This window comes from Podarcis raffonei, chromosome 10, assembly GCF_027172205.1.
Source record: "Podarcis raffonei isolate rPodRaf1 chromosome 10, rPodRaf1.pri, whole genome shotgun sequence".
Classification (NCBI taxonomy): domain Eukaryota; kingdom Metazoa; phylum Chordata; class Lepidosauria; order Squamata; family Lacertidae; genus Podarcis; species Podarcis raffonei.
Window position 1 is genome coordinate 30312037 of NC_070611.1, and position 21266 is coordinate 30333302.

The 21266-nt window shown below is 39.1% G+C and overlaps 2 protein-coding genes across 7 annotated transcripts in view; one reads left to right on the forward strand and one right to left on the reverse strand.

Annotated features, from left to right (window-relative positions):
- PPM1H (protein phosphatase, Mg2+/Mn2+ dependent 1H) overlaps nucleotides 1–21266 on the reverse strand; it is a 233822-nt gene that overhangs the window by 44427 nt on the left and 168129 nt on the right. The window lies entirely within an intron of this gene.
- The window catches only part of USP15 (ubiquitin specific peptidase 15), a 52971-nt gene that overhangs the window by 29752 nt on the left and 1953 nt on the right, over nucleotides 1–21266 (forward strand). For 2 of the 6 annotated variants that reach the window (XM_053405883.1, XM_053405887.1), the window contains 15 exons: nucleotides 331–414; nucleotides 6335–6479; nucleotides 6884–7057; nucleotides 7514–7672; nucleotides 9577–9801; nucleotides 11758–11841; nucleotides 11936–12030; nucleotides 12172–12363; nucleotides 13186–13301; nucleotides 14580–14879; nucleotides 16369–16439; nucleotides 16985–17100; nucleotides 19094–19243; nucleotides 20271–20374; nucleotides 20468–20556. In XM_053405883.1, the coding sequence (XP_053261858.1) occupies nucleotides 331–414; nucleotides 6335–6479; nucleotides 6884–7057; nucleotides 7514–7672; nucleotides 9577–9801; nucleotides 11758–11841; nucleotides 11936–12030; nucleotides 12172–12363; nucleotides 13186–13301; nucleotides 14580–14879; nucleotides 16369–16439; nucleotides 16985–17100; nucleotides 19094–19243; nucleotides 20271–20374; nucleotides 20468–20556 (2104 nt within the window). Of the gene's footprint in view, nucleotides 1–330; nucleotides 415–1561; nucleotides 1715–6334; nucleotides 6480–6883; nucleotides 7058–7513; nucleotides 7673–9576; nucleotides 9802–11757; nucleotides 11842–11935; nucleotides 12031–12171; nucleotides 12364–13185; nucleotides 13302–14579; nucleotides 14880–16368; nucleotides 16440–16984; nucleotides 17101–19093; nucleotides 19244–20270; nucleotides 20375–20467; nucleotides 20557–21266 lie in introns of those variants that run through there. The other 4 variants (XM_053405884.1, XM_053405885.1, XM_053405886.1 and 1 more) reach the window with 4 other exon arrangements.

Genomic DNA, 21266 nt, shown 5'->3' on the forward strand with positions numbered 1-21266 from the left:
AGAAGATGCATTTCATTTGTGACGCAATTAACTTGTGATTTTTGGTAAAAGTATAACTTTGCCAAATGTTAATTGTGGCTTTGGCTGTTTTAATTCCTGTTTTTGTGTTTTTGTTTTTGAGATAACTGTGAAGAGTTACAAGTGAAATGTTTTTTAAAAAGTTTTGAGGTTGGACAACTTTCCTTGGCTGTTTGTTGCTCTGATCATGAAAACCTTATTTTTCATACTTATTTACATACATTGTTCATCTGTTAGCTTTTCCTTTTTTTTCATTATTAATTTTGCAGTCTCAGCATTTTTATCTAATTTAACATTTTCATATTTTTAAAGGTCCCCAGGTGCATCCAATTTTTCAACTTTACCAAAGATCTCTCCATCTCTATCAAATAATTATAACAACATCAACAACAGAAAGTAAGCGACACATCTTAAGAACTTTTAATATTAATCATCCAAGTATAATTTCAAGGCAAAACTGTTTTAATTCTAGATAAATAACTTGGATGGACTGTATTGCTGTGGAACTGCAGTGATGCCAAGTCTTAAAGGTCACCAGTACCCCAAGGTGTTCAGAGAGAAACTAACAGAAGAAGATCGTTTCTGCTTTACTTTTTCTTCAGAACCCTGATACTGCATAATCACCCTGATACTATACAGCACCACATTCTGATTTGAAACCATTACATTAAGAAAAGACTTCAGCAAAAATGGCATGCATGGAACAAAAGTCACATAACATTGCTCAGGCTTTTCAACTTCAGGCTTTTCAACTTTCAACTTTTCAACTTTCAAGTTCAGAGATTTTTGTAATAAAAAAAAATTTAAATTGTCAAGTAGCACCTTCTAAGGCGCTACTGGACAATTTTTAATTTTTTAAATTTATTTCGACTGCATCAGACCAACACGGCTACCTACCTGAATGTAGAGATTTTTGTGACCGCGGGAGGTTTTGGGATTATATGTTACAGCAAGTAAAACCTCAGCAAATTACATTCTGGATCCATTTTGTTATAAAGACATAATTCTATATGTTTCCCTAACAAATATTTAATATGCTAAACCTGTTTTTTAAAACTTGGGTTAACTCATCAAACCAGCCCTCTTAATTCAAAACACACATCCTGCAGATGCATTTTCTGCAATCCACTACAAATAGGAAAGTGTCTATTAAATAGTTCACATAGAAGCTTTCTCGTAGAAATACTGGAAAAATAACGGAAGTTACAAATTCAGCTTTTCCTTTCAGTCTAAAAATCTCAGTTTGTGGCTATGAATCGAATGTGAAAATGTTTAAGTATTTAAAAGCAATATAATTTCTAAATATTTTATACAATATCTTCCAGTTAAATACTGCATTTATGAGAAGGGAGTTTTCGTAAGGGGTGAAGTGGCTTCCGCTAATTGTGAGTAGCCCCAACTCTCTCAGTTAAAGAAATACATGTATTTAACTGCAGTCTATTGTAGTTTGTTTGTGTGTATATAGTAAGTACAGAAAAGTTTTCTTTTTGGTGTGTATAAAAAAACCTAACCACAGCCTAAAATTATCTTATCCTTTTATTAGAATACTGATAGCCTATGTTAAATGAAAAAGCATATCATAATCTCTGAAGCCATGGGACAGTGGCCGCCTGCTTTAAATCTCATTTTAAAGTGGAAACTAAAAATTTTCAGACTCAACAGAAGTGCCCTGGGCTTGTATTAAAAAGGGCAGCTACACTTCCATTTCATGGAACTGTCCAGCAACTGGCAGGCAGGTACTTTTTATATTTTTGAAGTTCAAAGATGAAAATGCACTTTTAGAAGGAAAGGTTATAGGATGTGCTTTTTAAATTCAGCATATGTAAGGTTTAATTTCTAAATCTCAGGGCCTATTTGCCTAGCCTTAGGGAAATACCTTACATGTTCCTGTAACTCAACATTTTAGCTTAAACAAGGGCTGGGGAAAACTTACGTTGCTAGCTACCTTGGGCTCATTGCAGGAAGGCAGGTATAAATGTTTTATTTACTTGTTTCTTAAAATATTTCTAATCCACCCTATATCAAGTGATCTTGGAGTAGGATATGTCTATAAAGCAAGCGTGACTAGCCTGTGGCTCTCTAGATGGTGTTAGAATCCAACTCCCATCAGCTCTTGCCAGCATGGCTTATAGCAGAGCAGGGGGGGAACTGGTTTAACTTCTTAAGCATTTGCATGTAAACTCAGAAGTACCCTTGAATTTCTTTTTTTTTCCTTTTTTTTCTTTTTTTGGTCTTGAGTTCCTAATGTTACCATATTTTTCTCCCTATAGGACGCACTTTTCCCCCTCCAAAAATGAAAGGGAGATGTGTGTGCGTCCTATGGGGCGAATGCAGGCTTTCGCTGAAGCCTGGAGAGCGAGAGGGGTCGGTGCGCACTGACCCCTCTCGCTCTCCAGGCTTCGCGCAGCTCTCTGCAAGCCGTGGGAGCCCGCGCCGGGCTCCCATGGCTTGTGGAGAGTTGCCTGCACGCTGAAGCCTGGGCACGCTGAGCTCAGCGCGCCCAGACTTCGTGCAGCTCTCCGCAAAGTGCGGGAGCCTGGCGCTGGGCTCCCACGGCTTGCGGAGAGTTGCCTGTTCTGGGGGCTGGGGGGGAAATATTTTTTTTCCTTTATTTCCCCCCAAAAAAACTAGGTGCGCCTTATGGGACGGTGCGTCCTATAGGGCGAAAAATACGGTATGTTGAAAATCTTCTGACTTTAGAAGCCACTTTTTATATTTGCTTGAATAAGTGGTGGACCGCTGACCAGTCCTGTTTTGGATGAAAACACTCCCACATTAATCCTCTGAGTAGCCCATTAGTAAAGCAAGTGTTGATTTTCCCCCCCCTGGATTTGTCCCTTTTCAAAAAATGGGAAATATTATTTAGGCTAGATTCCTGTACTAAGTTATTTGGGAGTAAGAACCACTGAATGCACTGGGTTTTACTTCTGAGTAAGAATGTCTAGAATTGCACTGTCAGGAAATTGTGATTATCCTACTACATTAAACTCTAGTCTTGAACATACTTGAATGCATTGTACTAAGATCAATCTGTGCATTTAATTGTAAGCCTGGGAATAGAAATCGTGTTTCCCATTAAAAAAAAGCTGGTTAACATTAGGTTATATGTAGTTTGACTCTACATTTAAAATGTTACTTATTTCTAATATTGACTCCCAAATACATACTGCATGACATCTTTTGAAAGGGGGTGAACTTTTATGTCATTACTTCTTACCCTAGTAAATTAATCTCTTATTTTAGAGCACTGTCTTCTGTACCTGTGGACCAGCTAAATATTTAAAATATCACTGATATCTCTTGCCCATAGGACATTGATTTTCCTGGCCAGGAGTTGGAGTGCACATATTTTTTAAAAATATTTTCTTTCAAGTGTCTGCTCATTTAAGATCATGCCTCCAAATACATAAATAAATAAATAACTTCAGAAATCAAAAGTGAAGAAATATGTTTGTTAAAATATGTTAGCTAATTATTAAAGTAGGCAGACAGCTCCTGCATTTATAAATTTATTTTGTAGCCTAACGTATTCAATAAAATTATATCCTATAAATATTCATTTTCACAAATCCACATAAAAGGGGAAGAAAACTGCAATGCATGCAACATCATTCATTGACAGAGGCTACAGCTCATTTGTCTATCCATTCTTTTATTGGCAAAGAATCTATAACCTTCTGACACCGTTGTAAATCTATTTTGTTTGAGCAACTCAGTTATCACAAGCTTGCACGCTTCCAAATTCTATCTATTGCTTATAACTTTCCTGAGTCATGGGTACATTTAATCATTACCTACAATCTTTAACATGGATCTCACAGGATAATGTAATTGATAGGAGAACTTCATAGTAATATGAGGCATTTGGGGCAGAGGTGATCTGTGAAAAGAAAGAAGAGCATCTGCCTAAACTTTATTGTCCATTCTCATATTTCTTAACACTGGGTTGTATCCCACTAAGTCCTACTCAGAATCAACGTATTGAAATGAATAGACTTAAATTAGTCATGCCCATTAGTTTTGGTGGGTCTTCTCTAAGAATGACTAATGTTGTGTAAAACTCAAAGGGTGGGATTCACCTAACCAGGCCCATCTGTGGAAGCCGAGGCCAGAACTTCTGCATGCATATTGGGGCTTCTGTTGCCCTGGGTACCCCCTGAAATGGGCTTAAGGGGGTCAGGAGAATCCCCAGAACAGAACAGCTGAAATGGATTGCACAACTGGAACAATTGGAAGAGTGAAATGTTGAATTCCACCCATAACGTAGAAAGGAATTGGGGAAAGTAGCTGCTATTTCCAGGGACTTGAACAAGAGCCCGCCCCCGCCCCTGCTTCTCTAGCAGAATATTTTTTTCCATCCATGGTTGTACAGAAGTGATAGGTTTTACAAACATTTACATTCTATTGTGTTACAATTGCTATCAGCGTTAAAACATATCTTCCCTTACATTAGTTTGATTTCTGCTTATGTATTGGGAAGAAATCAGGACCACTTCCATTAGCTTGATTTCGCAGGAATGCATCTGCAGTGCTTTGCACTCAAGATTATGGACATAACTTAAAACTGGTGTAACCTTTCACTGTTACGCTGTTTGAGCATCTTAGTGACTTGGCAAGTATTCTTCCTTAAGCCTGGTCACGTGATTCTGTAACGTATCTCATTGAAATTCAGATTCTCCAGGCTGAAATATGGGTAAGGCAGCTAAGGGTAATGCATGTAGGGATTTCATGCATGCCACCTCATGTTTAAACTTGCCCATATATGTATTATAACATCATTGTGATATGCTAATGGTACCTATGAACTGACCATTGCATGTGGTAAGTTCACTTAAACATAATGGACTACACATGGATCAATGGATAAGCACTTTACCAAGTTTTGTTTCTTTGTGATGGTTGGTGTTAGCTAAAGTGCTTTCCTAGGAAAGACAGTGTGCTGAATGAAACTGTTACAAAGTGATATTCTAATATATAGATTAAAACAAATAAAACTAAAAGCCCTCTTCTAGTTTCGCCCCTTTCAGACTGGACCCAGAAAGCCTCTAAGATGGCATATATTGAGGTGGGATTAGACTGTTTCAGCTTTGGATAGATAATAAAATAATAATATAGCAGCAGAGTTAATTTATTCATTTGAAGACTGTTCTGCATCTTGTGTGTGCTCTAGCACATACATATATACTTTCCACCTGTGCAAGGACACCCCTGTTATTTTCGGATCCACATCTTGCATATTCATCCTACAGGCTACATGGTTGGAATTCAATGTGCATATGTTACATTAGTATCATCGGCACATCAGTGAAACATAGCTGAATTGATAGACATGTATGCAAACAAAATCGTGGTAGTTCCTGAACAAGCTGGTGCTTCATTGTGATATTTTTGCCCTTTCATTTCTCTTAAGTATGCTTATTTTAGACCTCCTTAAGTACATTACCCTTCAATTAGCAAGTATGTTTCCTGTTAGGGGTCTGTTCTATGCAAGCAAAGAAGGCTATAATAATGCGAGTTAAAATGCATTACTAAAAGGCATTGTACACATTCTTTGTCACTCCAGGCTGCCTTCCGCAGTCTGCTGGCTCATTCTGTCCTAGTGGCGAATCCAAAAATAGATCCTCATTGCATTGGGCCAGTGGTGGCCTTGGATATCTCAACTTCTACCTGTAACTGAAATATAATTTTGCTATTCCATTTTTTCTTGTTTATTTCTAACGGTAGCAAAATGTAAAAGAAATATGCTCTATATTGTTGCTGTTCATGCCTAAAGTCTGAATGTGTTAAATTTGTTTGAAAAATGAATAACTAAGTGAGCTGTGGATCTGTTCTTGTTGTTCAAGGGTAGAAAGAGAGCAAAGGTAGCAGCCTGTATAGTAGTACCTTGGTTCCCGAACTTAATCCATTCCAGGAGTCTGTTCAACTCCCAAAACCGCTTGAAAACCAAGGTTTCTGCACTCAAGCAGAAGTTGCATTGGATGTTCAGCTTCCCAAAAACTTTCGCAAACCAGAACACTTACTTCCGCTTTTGTGGCATTCAGGAGCTGATTTGTTTGACAACTAACCCGTTCGGGAACCAAGGTATAAGGATTGTGATGTGTCTCCCCCCCCCCAGAGGTTAAGTGGTGGAAGAGCTTAAGGGCCTTTTCTAACTGAGTTTCAAGTACAGAATTGACATTCTTCAGCTATACATACAGTACTTACTTAATCTAGACAGCCATTTATTTGTATTTTACTGTGTAAATGTACAATTATACATATACATTGTAGCTACAGATAATGCAATTACATTGTGAACTGTTCTGTTTTCTTCCAGTGTGAAAAACTCAAATTATTGCCTCCCCTCATACACTGCTTATAAGAATTATGACTACTCAGAGCCAGGAAGGCACAATGAACAGCCTGGCCTCTGTGGCCTAAGTAACTTGGGAAATACATGTTTCATGAACTCGGCAATTCAGGTAGACGTTTCAGTGTGCTTATTAGGTTGGAAAGGGTTTTTAAATGATAAAAAAGAGTTGCTGGTAGAATAATATCAGAAACCCATAGTTGAATTTATATAGGTAAATGCCATGTTTCCAATTCTATTGTTGTGCATTCTTTAAACCCTTTTATACAGAATGGCTATTGGCAGACAAAAACATAGCTGGAATCCTGCTAAATTTATTTAGTTATATGAGCAATGATAAACTATAGGCTTTGGAAAACCAGTCGCCTCGTTAAGCTTACATAATACTTTTGTAGTGCTATGTGACGAGTGTGAAAAAGAAATGGGGACTTGATGGGAAACCATAAAAACCGAGGTTGGAATTAAATGGCTAGGCCTGTCTTGTATACATAGTATTTCATTTACATTTGTTTACAGTGTCTGAGCAACACCCCTCCACTCACAGAATACTTCCTCAATGATAAGTATCAAGAAGAGCTGAATTTTGACAATCCTTTAGGAATGCGGGGTGAAATTGCAAAATCTTATGCAGAACTCATTAAACAGATGTGGTCAGGAAAATACAGTTATGTCACTCCAAGAGCGTTTAAGGTAAGAAGTAGGTCCTGGTATGTTCAGATTTGTGTTTATAGATGGTATATGACTTTGCAATAGAGTGAGACTGTTAAAAAGTGGAAATGTATTAATTGAATGTTTTCTTTATTATTATTTTTTAAATGAATCAATGGACACTGAAATACATTTAAAATGTTTTAATTCTGTTGTTGCTCTCGTGTCTTTCTCTAGACACTTATATCTAGCCATAATAATTTCTGTTCTATCTGTAGCTCAGATGGTAGAGATGAGACTCTTAATCTCAGGGGGGAAATAATTCCTATAGTCAACAGCAATCCCCTTTCCTTGCCCCCAAGTCCTACTGCACACTACTTCAATAGTGTATTTTAAGAAACTAGGCGAGAGAGAATATATTTTTACCATCTGTTCTTAAAGCTCAGTTACGTCATGTCAAGTGGCACCAGCATAGTAATCTTGTGGTGTTATCCCTAGACACAGGTAGGACGATTCGCACCACAGTTTTCTGGATATCAGCAACAAGATTGCCAAGAACTTCTAGCCTTTCTTCTTGACGGCCTACATGAAGACTTGAATCGTATTAGGAAAAAGCCTTATATTCAATTAAAAGATGCTGATGGTAGGCCTGATAAGGTAAATGTTGATTTCATTGCAATATATTTAGAATATTAATCCAAAAGTATATAAAAATATATTGTCATCCATAAGCAGCTGAAATTTGGAATAGAACTCAAAGAGGCATACAGTGGTACCTCAGGTTACATACGCTTCGGGTTACATATGCTTCAGATTAAAGACTCCGCTAACCCAGAAATAGTACCTCAGGTTAAGAACTTTGCTTCAGGATGAGAACAGAAATCGTGCTCTGGCGGCGCGGCAGCAGCAGGAGACCCCATTAGCTAAAGTGGTGCTTCAGGTTAAGAACAGTTTCAGGTTAAGAACGGACCTCCGGAACGAATTGAGTACTTAACCCGAGGTACCACTGTACTATATTGCTGTCACCAAACTCAGACAATTACTTAAACTCTCAAAGGTAATTAAAATGAACTAATGAAACTGAAGCAGAATGTGTATACTATTGATTTTTCAAAAAAGGCAGTTGCCGCTTTTCACAGTTGTGACTTTTACTTTGTTGATAGACAAAAGCGAACCAGCTGGACATAAGTTAAGCTTTGAGTGAGCTTGTTAAAGAACAAGCAAGCTGTGAACTCCACAAAGGAGTGCTTGCCAGTACAGTTGTACCTTGGTTTTAGAACAGAACGTGTTCCGGAAGTCTGTCCGACTTCCAAAACATTCGGAAACCAAAGTGCAAAAAAGCCGCGCCGGATGTTTGGCTTCTGAGGCAAAGTTCACAAACTGGAACGTCTACTTCTGGGTTTGCGACGTTTGAGTTCCGAGTAGTTCGTGAACTAAGCTGTTCAAAAACCAAGGTATGACTGTAGATGAATTTAACCAAGAGAGTAGAAATTGAAACCTATAGGTTAGTGGCAGGCTGCTTAGGGGGGCATTAAGTTACAGTGGTACCTCTGTTTACAAACTTAATTCGTTCCAGAGGTCCATTCTTAACCCGAAACCGTTCTTAACCTGAGGCATGCTTTCCCTAATGGGGCCTGCTGCTGCGCCGCTGGTGCGCGATTTCCATTCTCATCCTTAGGCAAAGTTCTCAACCCGAGGTACTACTTCTGGGTTAGTGGAGTTTGTAACCCGAAGCGTTTGTAACCCGAAGCGTTTGTAACCCGAGGTACCACTGTATTTCGAAAGGGCTAATTCCATTTAAAATATTTGGTATTTTTATTCCTGTAATATAAATCTTAGCCAAGGCTCTAGTTTCCACTGATACTTGAAGACTTTCCTTTTAATACCTTGACATTCCTATACAGGAAATTGCTTACTTAAAGCATTTGTGCCCCGCTCCCAGAGCGACTTAGAGACAAATAAAAAAGCAAGTAGACCAAAGTGCTATGGTCATGATGACTATAGAACCTCCAGAACCAAGGGCAGTATTCTTCTGAATACCAGTTGCTTGTGAATCATGAATCAGTGGTATTGTTTCGCTAGTCTCGTGTCCTGTTTGGGGGCGGGGGGAGCTTTCCAAGGGTATCTGGTTGGCTACTGTGAGAATGGAATGCTAGATAAGATAGCAGTATCTCTTACATTCTTAGTAGTATTAGAGTGGCTTTAATATAGAAGAGAGACACAATCTAAGTCTGGGTTACTCTGCAGCTATTTTATTTCCTTGAGACTTTTCTGTATGAAAAACATTTGGACGTTTCTCATAATAAAAACTCCAGATAATTGGGAGGTGGTAAATGCCATATCCCAGCTTTCTGCTAACTTGAGGAAGCCCTACCATTCTTGCCTTTCATGGTGTTTTCTAATACCCTTTGCTTGAAATAACTTGGCCCTTCTAATTCATGTCGTCCCTGTCGGTTGGTGTTAATCATTACACACCCATGCTCTGTTCAATACATTCAAGTGTTATAAAACAGTTCATGGGGCGGAAAAATACATTATTTCAAACATTTGCTTTTATTTAGGTGGTTGCTGAAGAAGCTTGGGAGAACCATTTGAAGAGAAACGATTCCATCATTGTAGATATATTCCACGGACTTTTTAAATCAACCCTAGTTTGTCCAGAATGTGCTAAGATCTCTGTAACATTTGACCCCTTTTGTTACTTGACTCTTCCACTACCCATGAAAAAAGAACGCACTTTGGAAGTTTATTTAGTTAGAATGGATCCGCTTGCCAAACCTATGCAGGTGAGAAGTATAGTATTTACCCATGTTTCATGGTCTACTAGGGAATAAATTGTAATTTGCTTCTTTCAGGTGAATTAAATATACCTGCCTTATGGAACAGTTCCATGTTCCTCATGGTAGACATGTGTACTCTGCCTGTACTATCTTGAATAGCAGGAGAGTTCATGAAGCCCTTGAAAGCAACGTTTGACCAAAATTTCGTTTCCTTGCTTTTAGTGTTTAAATTGTTCTAACGTTATTCTCTAATCCCTGGCATTTTGTGTCATTGGATTTCTGTTTTGAAGTTATGTACTAATTACAGTTGCACATTACAGCAAAAAAAATCTTGCAACTGATAAAGGAAATTGATATGTCTGCTTATATTATGAAAAAGAACAGAAGAAATGTAGCAGGTGTTCTTAGTCAGGCCCCTTTTGATTATTGTTAGGGCCCAATCAATTCTTGTGTTGATCGTAGTCCATGTTAGAAACTGAGATATGAAAGCTAGGAGCTACATGGCACCTTAAACCTAGGTTATGGGCGCAACAATGGAACATCTAGACACACTTTTCTTTATGACAATAATACAGAGCTGAAAATATTATGTTCATTTTTCACATGGTCTAGTCTTTCTCCTGCCCACCCCCTAATATTCTTAAGAGGGTCTTTTCTCCAGTCTTCAGAGAGGAGCTGGGAGTGGGGAGGCAGAAAGAGGTCCTCCTTTCCTTCCACTTTGCAGTTTTAATCTGAAATCTTAGGCCCAGAGCTCAGAAATGGCTTGTTCTAATGAAATTCCCTGTTGCAAAATACGCCTAGAGCAATAGGAGTTTCGAACACTGATCGTAGTTGTTCAGTGTGTGTGTATCTCAAACCTGCATCGCTTGCCTACGTTAAAAAATTCTGCTGCCATAGTCACCAGATACAACCATTATAAATAGTGCAAGCTAAGTGCGTGTGTGTTTATTTTCTACATTGATGAATATCTGCTTTTGTTCATTAAATTGACTTGTTTGACATATAATTTCTCAAGGAGGCAGAATTTATAAATAGACACACAATGAGGCTGGATGCATAAACACAAGCAATAAAAAAGGGCGTGTGGGGAATCATCAGATGATCTAGTAGATGATAGCACTTGTTTATAAGTGAAATCTACAACGAAGAAAGATGGTAATGCTTTACTACAGGCTGGAAAGGAGCTGGATGTGTTTGGAAGGCAAGAAAGAAAATGCAGGTTGGAAGATGAGAGCTTTGAGATGGGACATGGCCTGCTCCTTGCATCCGAAATGCAGCATTACAGTTGTCCCCTGCAACATGCACACAAGCTATCAGAGATTGGTGTCCTAGGCTTCTGGGTGACCCTTACCTCAGTATGTCAAAGTCAACTGAGCTCATAGGCTATGAAAATGTATTTTTAAGGGGAAATAATGTGGTGATTTATAGCAGATCAACTATCATTTCTTGCTATATGGCGACCTTAGTTGCACCAAGTGCTAGGTCACTGGAAAGGTGGAAATTATTTTAGAATCTCTGGTTTTCCACAGTAGAAAACTGAGTTTGGCTTAACCAATAATCTTCCAAAATTCGAATATTAAAAAGAAAGTAAAAATCAGCACTTGGCATTTGGCATGGATGCCTCTTAGTTTGGCTAAATATAGGTTTGCCTGTTTAATCTGTGGTTGCCCAGTAACCGATTGTTCATGAGATCCTATGAAATTTCCTCACTAGTTTGAACCATTTGGTTCTAATCAAAATTCTTTCCCTTTCCATGTGTGGAATTAGACGCTTTGAAATTTAGATATATACATAAACAACAGCTTTATTTATACTGGCAAATCTCAGCTAGATACGTTTCTTAGGGCACTTCTTCCTTCTCATAGCCAATCTTATAGTCACATCAATGTATAAAGCTGGAAGTTATCTTAAGTTGCCTTTCCGCTTTCTTATTAATGACACTGTTTGTATTTTATTTTTTAGTATAAAGTAGTAGTTCCAAAAATTGGAAATATACAGGATCTCTGCACAGCATTGTCAACTTTGTCTGGGGTGGCTGCAGATAAGGTATGATGCTCCATAGACAATTGTAGATCATGTTTAATGTTGTCTGACTTTCTAAGCAAATTCAAGTGATACGTATTTTTTTATATTTTTTTAGATGATAGTTACTGATATATACAATCATAGGTTCCATAGGATATTTGCAATGGATGAAAATCTGAGTAGTATTATGGAGCGTGATGACATTTATGTGTAAGTAGAAAATGAACTTAATCTAAACAGTATTCAGTTTGTCGTGAATTTCATGTGGTTTTGTCTACTAAATGACTGCTTGGCAAAATTGTGTGATTTATGTCACTATGTTTAATTGTGTGGGTCTATATTCTGCCTTAGATTTGAAATTGGCATCAACAGAACTGAAGATACGGAGCAAATTGTAATTCCAGTTTGTTTAAGGGAGAAGTTTCGGCACAGCGGTTACAGCCACCACAGTGGTTCCACACATTTTGGTCAGCCTTTCCTTATAGCAGTGCCTAGAAACAATACTGAAGATAAGCTGTATAATCTTCTGCTTTTGAGAATGTGGTAAGCACACAAGAGAAATGCTGGGAATGCACTCCTAATTGCACTAAGAATGTATGTCACATATTTGGACATTGCTAACCTAGACCCCATAAAGGAAACGCAGGGCTGTGTTAGGTCACCTGGATGCCAGAACAAAGCTAATGTTAGCAGGGATGATCACAATTGAAAAAAACCTTTGATCCTCCCTGCTTACCATTCATTACACTCCTGATACATTAGAGGGTGCAGGGAGGGATAACAAAAAACAGTAAAGAAGTAAATAATCTGAGCGTATGCAGATTCACTTTAATCCAATCTCCATGATGGCTTAAGGAGGTTGCTTCTAGTGCTTCTCTGCTAAACACATTTACTTTGGAATAAGCATAATTTTGTTGTAGACAATGATATATTTTAAAAGTAAAAACAATAAAAGGGGCATCTATATGTAAGCTGTTTGGATTGTTTTGGGTGGAGTCCTGGGCTTTGTAGCCCTGGACTTTGGCCATAGTTGCACAACCATTAGTGTCACAATTGTGCCTGATCCATTTAATTTTTTTCCTTGCAAATACACTAACGAGTTAGAATAAATGTAAAATGTTTCAGAAGGATAGCTTGGTATATAGTAAACTCTTGTGTTTCTGCAGTAGTAGCAGTTATTCTCTTACACAGCTTCATGAAAGAGGAGCACTGCTCCCATTGAGGATAGGAGGAAAGTTATATTGTGCATCACCTTGTTTTGTTTTGTCTGACAATGTTTCGCTGTTTGTTACTTGGGAAAATGCTGAAACATTTTTTTAAAAGATATATTTTTTAAAAAATTGTGTAACAATTGATGTGTTCCAGCCGATATGTGAAAACTTCTACTGAAACAGAAGACACCGAAGCATCCTTGCAGTGCTGCAAGGACAATGGTATCAATGGTAATGGCCCAAATGGAATTCATGAAGAAGGATCCCCAAGTAAGACCTGAATTATCAATAGCTGCCTAAAGCTTTGGTTCAGTTTTGAAAGGTGCTCTGAAACCTGCCTTGATTGTTGTAAACCTCCCATTAAATCTCTAGCGCTTTTGGATCTCAGGGACCACATTACAGAAACAGACAAAACACTTGTGGTGGGCCCACATTTCTTGCGTGTCAAGGCCCTGAGCCCTCCCCCACATGGACACCAGTATTTTAGGTTAATGGGCTAATTAAAGCCACATGGACACCAGTATTTTAGGTTAATGGGCTAATTAAAGCCACCACTTTATTGGCTACAGAATGCAGAATGTGAGTGGCATTGGCTTAGGCATTGGAAATGAACCGACTATATCTGACTTCTGCCCTCCATGCAGGCAGTCCGGTAAGGGTCAACCACCAGTAAGGGGAGCCCTGTTGATGTACATCAACTGAGAGCTTCCCCAGGGTCCCTGATGGGGTCGTGTCATGGCCCTAGTCTATACCCGGGCTTTGGATGAGATGCACAGCCCTGTAGCCCTTTAACAGAATACCCTTAAAGAGGAGGGGCAGGTGTTGGCCACAACCTCCCCTCCCATAAACCAGGTTTTACCAATGCCTTACTGCCAAACCCTACAAAGTTGTGACGATTGCTACGAGGTAGGTGAAAACCACATGGCTGGTGCCAGTTTGCCAAGTGGAAAAATTCCTACCAGGCCCCCTCAGCAGGCGACCGACCAAGGTCCATAGCAAGGCGAAGATGTCGTACGTATGAAAAAAGGGTGGAAGGGCAGGAGATCCGCTGTAGCAGGAACCAAGAGGGAGAACCCCTGGCTGTGTGGCTGCTTAAATATGGTAAGCCACGCCCCCTCCGGCTGACCGGATTAGTCAGCCGGGGGCATGATGTGGCCAGGACTCCCCTATGATGCGCGTGGCCTGCCTGCAACACATACCCCCCCAGGAGGGGGAGCATCCTTCACCAAGAACAATGGGCGAGTGTTCAGTCTGCTCTGGAGTGGGAGTGAGACTGTAGCAGCTTCAAGCAAGAGCGAAGTACAGGATATTAAATGATGCCCAACTTTTTCTGTAGCGATTTTAATAGCCCTTTTTGTGAGGAGTGGCAGAGCCAAATTGTGCTTAGCAATTTTATGTTTTTTCCCACAACTCTGGCATATGCCAATTAGAGTTTCCCTGTAGACCAGGGAGTCTTGCGCAGTCCTGTCCATGGTTCTGCATTAGAATGCCTCCTGTTCACTAAATTCACAACAATGTGAGATGTGTAACGTTCTGTGTAAATGACAGGCGGTGCCGCTATATCCTCCATCCCAGGTGAAATGGAAACTGACGAACAAGATGATGAATCCAGCCAGGATCAGGAACTTCCTTCTGAAAATGAGAACAGCCAGTCAGAAGACTCTGTTGGAGGGGACAATGATTCCGAGAATGGATTATGCACAGAGGACTCCTGCAAGGATCAACTTATAGGGCACAAAAAGCGATTGTTCACATTCCAGTTTAATAGTTTAGGCAATACTGACATCAATTATGTTAAGGATGACACCAGGCATATTAGATTTGATGACAGGCAACTTAGGCTAGATGGTAAGTTGTTGGTTTTTTATATAGTGGGGTAGCTTTGATTCTACTCCATTCTGTTGTTAACATTTCCTGTTAAAATGTTGTGTGTATTTTGTTGCTTTGCTGTTTATTTTTATCCTTTGTTTTGGGGCAAGCTCCTGAATGCTGATTACGATTAAAAAAAATCAAACCGTCATATAATAAAATGGAGATAAAATTGAAAATAGAGAACCAGCAGTAAAATAAAATAAAAAGCTTGGTGGAATAAGGAAGTCTTTAGGGACCACAGAAAGCCCGCAAGGGATAGGGCCAAGCATGGTTCTTGAGTAAGGGAACTTCAGAAGTATGGGGCCGCTACTGAAAAAGCCCTGTATCAGGTGCTTGCCAAGCTGTTTGAGCACAGTGAAAGGTGTGAGATCAGGCCTCCCACACTTGATTTTGAGTCATGGGCAGGTTCATGTGCTTGTAGGTGGTCCAAATAACTTGTTCTATGGGTTGAAGCAGTAGTCTTCCAATGGCTCCAGCAAGGACCACCATCACCCTAAGACTGTGCCTCCAAGTCCTACTCTGGGAAGACAGCCTAGAACAGGGGTCAACCTTTTTATACCTACTGCCCACTAATGCATCTTTCTTGATGGTAAAATTTCCTTACCACCCACCAGTGCTCGATGGAAGGGGGATTCAGCTTGTGCCGTAGAACCCCCTACTGCCCACCTAGAATCCTGAAATGCCCACTGGTGGGCGGTAGGGACCAGGTTGACAACCCCTGGCCTAGAAGGATACTATGGTCAGTGGTATCAAAAGGCACAAGGAGGCTTCCCCCCCCCCCCGAGAACTTATTTTAAGCCCATTCCCAAAAGATACACGAGTTTTCAGGCTGCCTGTGTTGGTTTACACCATTTTTTTCAATTATTATTTATGTCCCACCCTTCAGTTAAATTCCAAGAGCAGCATACACTAGAAAAAAATTTAAAAACCATTTTAAAAGATAGAAACATTACAGAATAAAAGCAGTTTCTGAGCTTTCTTCAAAGACAGTCTTGGATATAACTTGTTATATCACAACGTTAACACATTACATTAGCTCTAATCTAGAGATTCCCAAAACATGGTTAGCTGAGGTTTGGCTACTGTGTCTTAGTTTGGTTGCAATTGATACCTAAACTGGATATAGTATATCAGATGGGTGTGTATACAAACTTGGCAAATGGTTAGCAAGTCTTGGCCCTTTTAGACAGTATTCTAGAGATGACTATGTACTACTAAGTACCTACATTGTATCTAGCGGGTACAAAGCCCAGGGCAATGTTCTAAAAGGATAAAAAACAAAATTGCGTATGTGATTAAAACAAATGCAGAACAAAAATATTCATGAAGTAACTTTTTTTTTAAACTCATGTAAGCCACTTAATATGTTTGGGTTGGTACTTATAGGACTATTATTATTATTATAATTATTATTTATTAAAATAAATGCAGCATTTTTAAAGGAGGTTTCTACTCTTCTGTTTAGAAAGATCTTTCTTGGCTTTGGATTGGGACCCCGAATATAAAAAGCGATTCTTCGATGAAAATGCCGCTGAGGTATGTGATTTTTTGTACAAAATAATAATATTCTGGTTGAATTAAGGAGTAGGCTAAAATGGCCATCCCTAACTCAGAGACGGGTACCCTGTTCAGAGGTGGGTAATTGGGGGCATTCAACTCAGGGGCCACAACTTGAGAACTCAAAAGGGTTTCAGGGAACGGAGCTTATTGAGCTGGTAGCAGAGAAGATTCTTCCCTCTTTTTTACTTTCACCTTCTGTACCAGCATAGTAAGCTCCCTCTCACCCAAACCAGCAGAAATCACTTTGCGCCACCACCTCCTGTCATTCAATTTTGGGGGTTGTCCTAAATGCTCCCCCCCCATCAGACAAATTCCAAAACGGCAAAAGGACAGCAGGCCTAGGGAACGGTAAATTCTTTCGAAATAATTTAGCATAGTCCAATATAGGGAAAGTTTGTTTTCCATTTGGGTTAGCTTTTCCAGATTTGGGAGCTTGTAGACCTTGTTTTATAGTAAGACAACATCACTAAAATGAGTTTTGTTTTATTTGTTCTCTTAACGCAAGAAATACTTCTCTTTAGGATTTTGAAAAACATGAGAGCGTGGAATATAGACCTCCCAAAAAGCCCTTTGTGAAATTAAAAGATTGCATTGAATTGTTCACAACAAAGGAAAAGCTAGGTGCTGAAGACCCATGGTAAGAGCAATTGCTTAATGAGTGTGAATGGGTAGAAGGAAAGGGGTTAGAGGGGGGAAATTGCACAGCACTCATCAGATTGTATCCCTGACAATGCAAGAGGCTCAAATTTTACCCCAGCTTCAGTTTCAAGTCCTGCTCTAAAGAGGGCTAAGCCTCAAGTATGGGGTCCCCTACCAGGGTCATTCCATATCAAGTGATTCAACTTTTTTATCTTGTGTCATTCAATTTTCTTAATATTTTGTACACTTTTTGACTGATCAAAACTCAGTTTAAATCTAAATTTTTATTTTTAAAAAAATCTCATCCCGTTTGTGAGTTATGAGGGTTTGAAATTTCTAGAAATTGACAATTTTGGCCTTGCCAGACTACAGAAAAACCTTAAAAGCTCAGCCTAGAATTGAGATACGTCAAAACTGAAAACACCAATCTCTTCATGGGCTTTAATATGATATGTCACATGATGCACTTACTTTAAAATTTAAGTTTAAGTGACAAAATTTAACATTATAAAAAGGGATTAAAAATATGATTAAAATTTTCAAAAAAATGTATTTGTTATTTAATATTTCTAAGAGCTACCGGCAAAAATTCATGTTCAGATCTCAATGGGATCACATTTTCTAAAAAATATTTTGTACATACATGTCTGCTTTATTGGGTTCTATTTAGGATAAATTGGAGTAAAATATTCTTCTGTAACAAGACTTCAAACTATAATATCAGTTACATTTCTTTAAAAAGTTACTCAGTTAAAAGGTATCTGAAAAGCTGGTCAGGCTTTTCTTTTTAAAACGTGTTCCAAAGCCGAGTGAAAGCTTGCTATATTGCATGTTAGAATTAACACTTTGAAAAAATTCTTGCTAGGAGAGATGGGTCCACATATTTCTTCCATTAGCGAGAGAAGTGAGGCAAGAAGCACACGAGCCTAAGTCTCCTGTTTCTTAAGAAAAAAACTGAAAATATCTAAAGGGACGTATGTGCCCCAAATCCATAAAGACTCCAGTCATAAATGCAACTTACCCCGTGTGTTTTTTAGCACTTGGACCGTATAGATATGCTTAAGAGCTAGAGGAACCTTCGCTAGCTTGATGCCTTTCATATGTTTTGGACGACTCCCATCATATTTACAGGGATTTACAGGAGTTGTATTTCGAAACATCTGGAAGGCACCAGCTGGCGAAGGTTGAGCAGAGCGAATATGAAGGCCAGAAATAACTTAAGTCTGAAGAGCTAGGATTAGTCATTCATTTACTCATCACCTTTTATGTAACCCTATTAGGAGTGGTAGGGACGCGGGTGGCGCTGTGGGTTAAACCACAGAGCCTAGGACTTGCCGATCAGAAGGTGGGCGGTTCGAATCCCCGCAACGGGGTGAGCTCCCGTTGTTCGGTCCCTGCTCCTGCCAACCTAGCAGTTCAAAAGCACATCAAAGTGCAAGTAGATAAATAGGTACCGCTCCGGCGGGAAGGTAAACGGCATTTCCGTGTGCTGCTGTGGTTCGCCAGAAGCGGCTTAGTCATGCTGGCCACATAACCTGGAAGCTGTACGCTGGCTCCCTAGGCCAATAAAGCGAGATGAGCGGTGCAACCCCAGAGTCGGCCATGACTGGACCTAATGGTCAGGGGTCCCTTTACCTTTTATTAGGAGTGGTAAAGCATTCCATTCGCATAGGCTTCAGAAGAAACAGAAGCAGGGGATCTCTCCAGATCACACTGTTAATTAGGATCATGAATTTAAATATGTAGGTGTTTAGCTTATTAAGTATAGGCCCTAAAGCCGGTATGTGGAACATGTGTCCTTGGACTCCCAAACCCCACCAGCCTCTGTCAGGATGGAATCTGGAGTGCCACAGGTTCCCAGGCCACGATCTAAAGAATATCTTCGTATTTGTCAAGATGAGCTTTACTCAGTCATGGAGAAGCATTAATGACATGATGTTTTAATTTCACTGTGACGCAAAGCTTTGACTTGAAATGTGTTTTTCTTGTAGGTATTGCCCAAATTGTAAAGAACATCAGCAAGCTACCAAAAAACTAGACTTGTGGTCGCTGCCACCAGTACTGGTAGTGCATTTAAAACGTTTTTCTTACAGCAGATACATGAGAGATAAGTTGGATACTTTGGTTGACTTCCCTATAACGTAAGAAAACCATATTTAACAACAATTAAATAGTTTAGTTTTTTCTGTTTTGTTTTGATTTATTTATTTAATTTATTGATTATGCAGGCTTAACTCACTGTGAACACAACAAAGCATTTTCCAGGTGCCCTAAAAGAATAATTTGCTTAGCATAAGTTGCATTTGCCTTGCTTACGCTCAAGGTTACTAGAACTAATACATTTTCAGTGCTGTTACATAGCTTTCATTGATGTTGCACAACCTGCTCTTCACTGCTCCAAATTAAAAATGACCCCTGTGTTTTCCTAGCGGTGGGCTACCCTGCTAATTAGTTTCTGTCCAAACAATTCCTCAGATATTAATGTACAGTCCTATTATTCTAATCTTAAATACATTTTCAGTTGTTACTTTAGTAAGGCTTGGAAGAAAGTTCTTATTGATAGTGTTGCCTAGAGTAAAAATGCCCCTTTAAAAGCTTTCTACATGAATGAGCTGTTATTATTTGAGGATTGCTTGATTTTAGCTATTTAGTACATTTCTATCTTCCATGGAACTCAAGGTAGAATACATTGCTCTTCCAGATGCCAATTTTATATTCACAACATCCTGTTGAGATAGGTTCAAGTGAGCTTCATGGATTTAGCTCAGTCATAGACAAACTCTGCCCTCCAGATGTTTTGAGACTACAATTCCCATCATCCCTGACCACTGGTCCTGTTAGCTACGATGGGAATTGTAGTTCCAAAACATCTGGAGGGCCAGAGTTTGCCTATGCCTAATTTAGCTGTTCTTTCTAGTCCTGGTCTGACACTCTAATCACTGAATAGGCTGGCTTCTCCCATTTCTTCTTTAGCAAGGGCACCCAGTAAATATAAGTGTGTATGAAAATGCCTTGATGAATACGTACCAGTTAAAAGACCTACATTTGTTGCTTTGCAAAAGGTTTGGAGTGAGTGCTTTGTCTCAGTTGTGTTGAAATCAGATGTAAAACCTGCAACCAGTTCTTGAATATAAATCCAGAATTAATGAGATATTTTCTTTGAAACAGTGATTTGGATATGTCGGAATTCCTTATTAATCCAAATGCTGGGCCTTGCCGCTATAATTTGATTGCAGTTTCAAACCACTATGGAGGAATGGGTGGAGGGCATTGTAAGTAATTTAGTTTGTTCATAAGATAATACATTTTTTTATTGTGGCCTGTTATTAGCACTTTAAGGGAAAATATTCTTGTCCTATCCATAGACACTGCTTTTGCAAAAAATAAAGATGATGGGAAATGGTACTACTTTGATGACAGTAGCGTGTCCACTGCATCTGAGGAACAAATAGTGGCAAGTATATTTTATTTTCCTAGAAACAACACGTAACATGGACTTGCATATATATTTTAGTAAGAAAATGATTTACAACAGGGATTATCAGGAGTTAAATACGGATCTCCTGGTGGATTTCTGAGCAAGGGTTTCTGACTCTCAACATAATAATGGCAATGACAAAATACTTCCCCACCCCACCCACATTACATTTCTGAAATGGGAATTACCAGAAGTCGGGTTTTTGTGTGGAAGAACTGTGAGCTCAGTTCTGTTCTAAACTCAGAACAAATTTCTGGTCCCAGGGTTATTTTTTTTAATCTGAGAGTTGAATCCAACAAATTTTTACTCACAGTAGGCCTATCAAATAATGGCATGACATAACTCATTTCAATGAATCTACTCTGAGTAAAAGTTGCCTACAGTTGGTTATATTAAAAAAAAAGCAAAAGAGCTCCCACAAACCTGAAGTCTGCCCACCCCGATTTACAGTATAATTTGAAATAGCAGTATGCCAAAATGTTACGTACTTAGTACTTTGGCTTGAAGAACAGCTTTGGAAATCTAGAAAGGCTTACCAAATGAGTACTACATTATTCAATAGAAAGCAGTTGCGGAAAGGTTTAATGATGTCAGTTCATAAATACCAATACAGATTTGGGTTCCGTAGTGAAAAACAGTACAAATACAGAATCCTTTCAGTGAATACCATTGTTGGCTTTCTGGGC